Source organism: Pogoniulus pusillus, chromosome 6, assembly GCF_015220805.1.
Source record: "Pogoniulus pusillus isolate bPogPus1 chromosome 6, bPogPus1.pri, whole genome shotgun sequence".
Classification (NCBI taxonomy): Eukaryota; Metazoa; Chordata; class Aves; order Piciformes; family Lybiidae; genus Pogoniulus; species Pogoniulus pusillus.
The window spans coordinates 19,068,419-19,076,508 of NC_087269.1; the positions used below are offsets into that span (position 1 = coordinate 19,068,419).

General features: G+C 49.8%; 1 protein-coding gene across 1 annotated transcript; it reads right to left on the reverse strand.

The window, feature by feature from the left end:
- Positions 1 to 356: 356 nt before the first annotated feature.
- On the reverse strand, positions 357 to 7,349 carry TMEM72 (transmembrane protein 72). The gene is made up of 5 exons (XM_064145627.1): positions 7,223 to 7,349; positions 3,184 to 3,250; positions 2,079 to 2,150; positions 1,226 to 1,365; positions 357 to 1,035 (listed from the first exon to the last, which is right to left on the reverse strand). The coding sequence occupies exons 1-5, from the start codon at positions 7,290 to 7,292 to the stop codon at positions 575 to 577; spliced, it is 810 nt and encodes a 269-aa protein (XP_064001697.1). The 5' UTR covers positions 7,293 to 7,349; the 3' UTR covers positions 357 to 574.
- Between the last annotated feature and the right edge of the window lie 741 nt (positions 7,350 to 8,090).

Below are 8,090 nucleotides of genomic sequence, written 5' to 3' on the forward strand. Positions count from 1 at the left end.
CCCATCTATGAAATACTGTTTTGGATGCCTTAGGCCTGTTACAGATAATTCAAGTGCTGTGAGGGAATTTGCAGGCTAAGGTGCCCTGAAGGTGTCTCAGCCCTGAGCTCTTCAATGTACAAGGGCAGAAGGGAGACAACAGCCTCCAGCAGAGGCTGCTCTGGAGACATGGCAGTCTCACCTCCTCCTGTTTGCTGCTGCCACATGGAAGGTACACACCATGGCTGTGATGTTAGGCAGGAGCAACCATTGTGCTGTGTATGCTGTAACAGAGGGATGGCCCACACAGGAGGCCATAGGAGCAGAAACCTTAGTCTCCTAGCAGCTACCCTGGCTAAACAACAACCTGTCCCCTGGGCATGGTGCTGCAGAGGCTGGGGAACACATTTGCCCTGTCAAAAAGTGTGAGACTATGTAGTCTGGGCAGACCCTCGAAGAGGCAGTGACCCAGTTGTCACTCTGGAGGCACGGAGGGTGAGGAAGGCTCTCAGGGCCCTTTCGCTGCCAGAGTGACAGGGAGAGATGCCAGTGCTGGGGTTAGCAGGCTTGTACCATCCTCAGTTCTGCTTAGGGCTCAAAAGAGACCTGTGGAGCTGAGGGGAGTGAGGATTACAGGAGCATCAGGTGGGGTGAGGATGGGTGTTGTGTCCGATGTGGTCTCTTCAGCCTCACTCTCCACATCCTCCAAGCTCTCGCTGACAGAAGGGATGATCTGCACCACTTTTTCCTGGAAGTGCACTTGCTTGCGTGGGGCTGTTGGGGCTGCTTCTTGGACAGGAGCTACTGGGGCCAGGCTTCTGTCCTTGCTGCCCTTCAGGATGCTCTTCATATGGCCCAGCAACGAGTGATGCTGCTCCCTCTGGGACGCGTGGAAGGTGTAGGTCTGCTCAGTGTCACCAGCGATGGTTGGGGCTGCCACAGTGGCTGAAGGGTCAACATATTGGCCTGCCTGAGGATGCATCTCTTTGTGCCCTGGGCTCTTCCTCCTCTTGCTCAACAGGAAATAGGCCAGGGCAGTGAGCACCAGCATAGACCCTGGGGAGAAGGCCATGTTGGCTGAGGTTTGGGGCAAGGCGAATGTCCCACCAAGCAGTGCTTGATCTAGCTATCTCAGCACCATCTGCAACCAGCCTGGCACCCCATGGGGCCCCACCCTCTCTGGCCCGTGGAAAACCGTGCTCCTCTTCCATTTGCACTACTCCCCACCCCAGCACAGGCTCCTCACCAGGGATGGTGACATGCCAGACGAGGACAGGATGCAGGAAGCAAGCCACTGAGAGCAGCGCGTACCCCAGGAATTTCTGGAAGCTCCCTGGGCGTTTAGCTCGCTTCCAGCAGATCTGTGCCAGGGAGTCAGGGTCATATCTGGGGAGAGAAACAGAAGCCCTTGTGGAACGGGGAACCGAGCATGTGGCAAGAAGATTTGGGTCTGACTGCCACGCATCTAGACATGCAGATTCTCACTCTGGTTTTCCAGGAAACCAGTGTGTTGGTCAGGGAAGGTAAGCAAAGCCTGTGTCTCTTCCATGGGAAGAGTTGTCCAGGGGTTACCTCTGCCAGAGGTCAACATCTCAGGCCATCTCTCCTTAGTGTATTTGTCCACTTAACCACTAGTTGAGTGTCTGCTAGCTGGAGTAAGGTGCTGCCACTAAACTGGCAGAGCTTTGTGCTAGAAGACAGCAGAAGTGCTCATTCTCTGAGAAGCACATAAGGATTTTTTAGATTTTAGCTTAAATTTCTATGCTTAAATTTCAGTGATGCAGCTGCAGCTCACCCTGGGGATTCAGACCTTCCTTCAGCACTGGTTCCGTGTGGGGCTTCGCACTGTTTTAAGCAGATGCTGCAGGCCATACTGATGTCATACTGATGGTCAGCAAATTGCACCGCAAGCTTGGGTTAAAATACAGGTTCGATTGGTTAGGGACATTGCCCCACTTACCTCCCCACTGCCTGAGTGCACTTGCCAGACCTTTGGCCTGGCATTTGCAGGTTAGCTAGGTTTTGTGCTCCTTGTAAGGGGCAAGTTGCCTTAGGAACATCCCACCAAGGCCAGAGAAGACAGAATAGGGTCTACTCACGTGAAGCACATCTCCAGGAACAAAATGACAAAGAAGGAACCTTCACAGACAGCAACTGCAACCCCTGAAAAACTGAAAGGTGGAGTTGTCAGGAGGGCAGGGCTTGGCTTGAGTATGCTCTCCAGGTGGCAGAACAGGCATAGACAGACAGGATTTACTATCCAATTCAAAAGAGTCTGTGTGCTGGGGTCTGAATATCCCCTACTTTGCTGCTTTGTGGAGGAGAGCTCAAAGTCCTTCTGCCCCTAGAGGGTCAACTTGCAGCCAGTGTGACCTCTGGCCTGCCTAAGTCTACAGTGACATGAATAACCTTAGAATGCACTATGTTGGACTGGGACCTTTAACTATCTTCTAGTCCACTCCCTGCCCCCCCCAAAAAAAAAAAAAAAAAAAAAATCAAAAGAAAAAACAAAAGAAAAAGTCCAGTTTTGAGAGTTCTAAAGTTTGCAGGCAGAAATTTCTCCTGTATCTTTAGATTTCAATATTATCACTAGATTTGTGGTGACCTTGAAAATTTGAATCCACCTGTTCTGTTCGACCTGTATACACTGCTGCATTTTTGTACTTGTTATTCCAAGACTTCTAAATGCTGCCATATATTCTTCACAAATATCTGGTTTTGTTTCTGGGTTAACCAGCTTCAATGAATCTTGAAGGCAGCATGATAAAAGTACAAGGTCTTCTAGTATCAAAGGCATTACTGATGATTGTCTTCGACCAAAAATGTCTATTGGATCACCAAAGAATTTACCATGAATAGAAGTAAGTAAATGACTAAACAAAGAACTAAAATAGGTAGAAGAAAAGGATAATTTGACTATACTCTCCTAAAAACATTGGACAGCCTTTTTAAATCAAGTGTCACCACAGACCCTGTAATCATTCATGTAGTCATTGAAAATATGAAATGCTAAAGATGCAGCAGCATCACTTTTACTAACAGAAATAGCTTACTTTTCTGAAACCTGAGTGTGGAGACCTGAATTCCCCAAAGCCTTGGACACTGCTCCCTGATGCTGTTGAAGTCTAGTCTGAAGCTGTGTATGGTGGAGGGGGTGAACACGTTGCCTCCATCAGCTTTGGCTTTAAGGGCAAAAATACTCACAGCAGATAGAACGCCAGGCTTTTGAACTGTCCTCGTTGCAGAGTTTCTACGCCCACACCAATCAGCACTAGAAAAACAATGTAGGAAAGATGCGGACTGCAAGGTTGGTTGCCAACTCTCTGGTGCCCTACCAGCTCCCAGGATCAATGCTCTGGTTTCCCCAGGGGCTGGTGAAACTCTTCCTACCCTGCTGAGAAGCATACTAACACTGCCAGCAGCAGTGATTCATGCTGACACACCAACTCAGAGGGGTCAGAGCTGAATGCTTGTCTTGACATGCAGCCCAGAAACCCATCCCCGCTGTGTCCCTATCATGGCAGCCTTGCCACTGCGTGGGCTGGGGAGAGATGCTGTAGGGATACCAGCTGGCTTTGGACACCTGGGGAAGATGAGCAGCAGTGTTCTGTGCCACTTCCACCCCCTGCCGCACCACTCCATCACAACTGGTACAGGAACTCCCACTCCCACCCCCTGCCGCACCACTCCATCCACCTCTGCCCCCTCCCATTGTGGGAACCTCTCTGTCTAGGTCCCCTCCCATTGTGGGAACCTCTCTGTCTAGGTCCCCTACCCGCTCAGTGTCTGCTAGACTCACTCTCCTGCCCTCCCTGCTTGCCCAGGCCTGCTGCACCCAACATGTGGCTGCAGGTCCACAGCAGGGTGGGGAACTGTGCCAGCTGCCTTCTTAAAAAGGGCTGTAGCCATGGCATCAAGATCCTTTGCTAGCCAAACAGAAAAACATGTAATGGAAGCATGCAGATTAAAACCAGGGAATGAACGTCCCCTCAGTGCACCAGCTAGCACAGCACAGTGGGGAGTCAGTTTTAGGGGGATTAAGAGTATTAGCAAGGCTAAAATCCTCCCTGGACTGGCCACTGGGGGCCAATAGCTTCAGGGGATGGAACATTTCCTTCAGTTACCCACAAAGCTATTTCAAAAATGGAGCAGAAGCAGTGTCTGCAATCAGCAGCTGTCTGGTCACAGTGCGTTAAGTGACAGTGTGTATGGAGCTGAGAGGAGCCCAGCTCTCATGCTTAGGGTATTGCTTTAGGCAGTTATTGCACTCCTATCCATGCCTGACACGTCCATGTCACTGAGCAGTCCCTACTCATCCACTGGTGCTCAGGACGTTCATCACTACTCCTGCTCCATGCATGCTTGCAAAAGGCCTGAGGTGCAGACTGGCTTCATTACTTTGAACTGTGGGTTTGCCCAGCTGAAGAGTATCAGGCTCCCAAACAGGGATGCAAAACAGTGTCTGTCCAGCTTATGAGGTGGGGCAGTGCTAAAGTTCTGTCTGTGCCTGAGCACGCAGCTTTCCAGCTCTGGTGAGCTACGGTTTGCCAGGCTTCTGTGACATTTGTTCTCTGTGTCACCTGAGCTACTGGCTCCTGTTTGCTAGGAAAATGCCTGGCACCCTTCATGGACGCTGCCTCTGCAGCCCTCAGTAGAAGCATAGGGAAATCAGCCTTATTAAAGGGCTGTGAAGACGTGTGAGCTGTGTAATCCTATATGCAAAGTATTGTCCTTTTCTATCTCATGACTAAGAACTCTTCTTTATTATCTTCTCTACAAATGGGAAGTTCATTCATTCTCTGGAAATACATGTAGAGTTCAACAGCTCAGCTGTTACTCTCAAGTCTCTGCTCTGCTTGGGGAGGTTTCCTTGTTTTGCACAGCTTCTACTTTTTCCAGAAAGCAGTTTGTATGAAGAATCTTCAAGAAGCAAAGGGCTGCTTCTGAGGTGTTTGTTTGGATTAGTTGTAGCTTTGATTTGGATCTTTTCCAAACCATGTGGCTAAAGGCACATGATTAGGAATTAAATGTTCGAAAGCATGAGAATTAAGAAATAAGTAAGGACTCTCCTCTAAATGCAGAAATCACAAGGCCTAAAATCTCTGCACTACAGAGATGCCCCAAATACTGCAGTGTATTGCAGAGCTCTCTCTTCACTAACTCACCATGAGTCCCTGTAGTAGTGCTGTCTGATTTCTCTCACACAAGAAACTCTGTAGCCCCACCACTGCAGTCAGCCATTGCAATTCAAGGTCTTGGAGGAAGGAGAGTTTTATGTTATGTGGGTAACTTATGTTTGCAAGCAGCTTATGGAGCTGGCTGGGCTTTCTGAGAATCAATTAGTGGGGCTGATACACTCTCCTCTCTCTTTATTTTTGTTTCAAACAGCACCCTTGGGATTCTCTTCTGCATGGCTTCCATTTCATGCAAAAACCTCACACACCTCATCAGGCACTGAACACTGCATCAAGCTGTTCTCTTACTCCATTGGGACACATAGAAGTATAAAGTACAGGGACCTCCCATTCTTTGCTGGCCTCTTGGGAAAATCAGGTGGTACTGGGAACGTATCAGAGCTATGAAAAAGCACAGAGATCTGTAGTACAGCTTTAAGCAAGATACTTTATACTTTCCAGAAAACAGGCTGTGGTCTTCAGCAGAGACACAACTGCACTGCTCATTTCTGGAAGAACTACAGAAAGAGTTGTAGGTGATGCAAAATGATGAAAATAAAGCAAGCATTAAAGAGAGAGAGTGTGTATTCCACTAAAAGATTCCCAGATTATAAAATACTTCCAATTTTGCTCTTCCAACTTTAGTTTTCTATTGGCAACAAGCTCACATTTTCTCTCAGCAAGATCTCTATGAGTGTTCTTTGGAGCTTTAAGAGAGAATGTGAGGGGGGTCGTGTGGGCCTGAGGGTAATAGCGATAGGGAAAGAAAGAGGTTTGCATTTGCTAGCTAAAGCTGTGTCCCAGCTCTTCTGTATTGCAGTCTCATCATGGTGTGCACTTATCTACTGGGAGTTTCTGTAAACTCGGGGACTCAAGTCTCTGCCCTATGTCTGGAGGCTAAAGCACATTCCAGGGCACTGCTTCCAGTGTCCCAGCTGGGCTTTCAGTGTCCTTGGGGACCTGTAATCTCTAACCTGTGTGCTTTCTACTTTGCCCCTGACCTGAGCAAAGTGTCTGTCATGGGTGTGCAGTTGATAAAGGAGATGCAAAGGTAGGAAGGCCTGCTGTGACCTACTCTGCAATATCTGAATCTGAAATCCCTGTAGGTCTGACACAGGAACCACAGGCACTGCCTCAAGTCACCTCTCACCAGGAACCTCTGATTCATACCTCCAGCCTTTAGGCAAATCAGGCTCTTTGATCTCTGTTTTACTGACAGGCAGAGATCACTGTCTGTCCTGTCCCATAACAGTGAGTCAGCAGCAGTGCCAGAGTGAACTCCTGAGGCCTCTGCATTAGCTGTTATCCCAAGTCTTATTCAGAGTTTCCTCATGAGAAGGTTTACCACAGTTCAGCCCTTCTGGGTGAGACAGAAGGCTGTGCTTGAGACATCTGGCTCAAATCACCTGTATTCACCTGAAACAGAAGTGTCACCAAACCCAGAGGACACTGGTCCCCAGCAGCCCCTGGCAGTAGGTGAAAAGATGCAACTAGCCAGGTGGGTGAATTTGTGATATTTGTGCTGCAGCTATAAGCTGAGCTGCTTACTGAGCCTGCTCCCTGGTGTGTTACTGGAGTGGCAGAGCGATGCTTTGGCATTAAGTGTTCCGTGATGGCTGCACCTTCTCCATCCTGCCTCACACAGGACAGCTCATGCACAGCACAGGGAGATCCTTCTTCATACTTACATCCCACAGAGCATCCTGGCAGTTTTGCACAGCCATAAGTATTTTTCTTTTCAGTTTCATCTTGCCCAGTCCCCTGCCTGTTTTACAAGGATATTATCTAGTTTTGTTTTGCATTTCTGCTTTAGCTTGTCCTCTGCCATACTGACTGCTGGATCTGCCTTTCTGATGTCTCACTATGCCTCGCACAGCATTTGGGAAGAACCTGGCCAGACACCAAGTGCTCTCCCTCCCTGCGTCCCAAAGTGAAATTGAGCAAGGTTCCTTGCCCCCTTTATAGGATGGGGCAGTGCCTACATCTGGCCAAAGGCAGGGAGACAGCTCAGGGGTTCTGACACTTCTCAGTGCATTGTAGTGCCAAGGAAGAAGAGAGCTCATTCTTACCTGCTGCAGTGGTGACGCCCAGTAGTCGGCAGGTGTATTCCAGAGTACTCCAAAACGCCTTGTACTGCATGGTGAAGAGATGAATACTGCCGAGCCCACCGGGCAGCAGTCCTCGCCACAACTCCTGCCTCACATGTAGCCCAGCAGCTCCTAGCCACAGGCAAAGCTTCCTGCAACCAGGACCAAGTGACCTTCCTGAAGGAAAGGGCAGCACACGCAGGACTGGCTACTTCCACCAGGTCCTCCCACGGAGGGTGGTCAGAGAGGGAGCTGCCACCACGGAGAACCAGTCAGCACTGCTTCCAGCTGCTCCCGGCGGGGCTGTGCAGCCCTGGCCTCTCCCTGCTCGCCGCTGGCTCGCGTTGCTGGCCTAGCAGTGATTAATGATTGGTAAGGGGGGGTGCGGCTTTGGGAGCATTTGCGCCCGGGGTGCGTGGCCTTTCCTGCTCCCGAGGAGGAGACTCTGGAAGCCCAAGCTGATTAAATGCATGCGAAGTCATTAGTGCTGCGCAGATCCTGGCAGGTTAACTATTTGTGAGGATGGCAGTGTTTGCTATTGGCAAGAGAGCAGCACATTCTGGCAAGCTGCAAGGCTGCCGGGGCACTTCAGCACTGCTGCCTCCCGCATCTCAACCACAGCTGCTGCTCACTGTGCAGGCTCAGGCAGTGTCCAAGCTGATGTGCAACCAGAGGAAAAGAAAATCAGATCTGTTCCCAAGGGTTCCACAGACCCAGGCTCACCATAGCAGGGAGAGGTCTATTTCTTTTCTTGGGAAATGCATTTCTGTGTTACAGTCACCAGGGCCAATTGAATGGCACCAGGGTCACACAAGTGTCTGGACATGTGGAATGGGGTGCATAGGTTCCC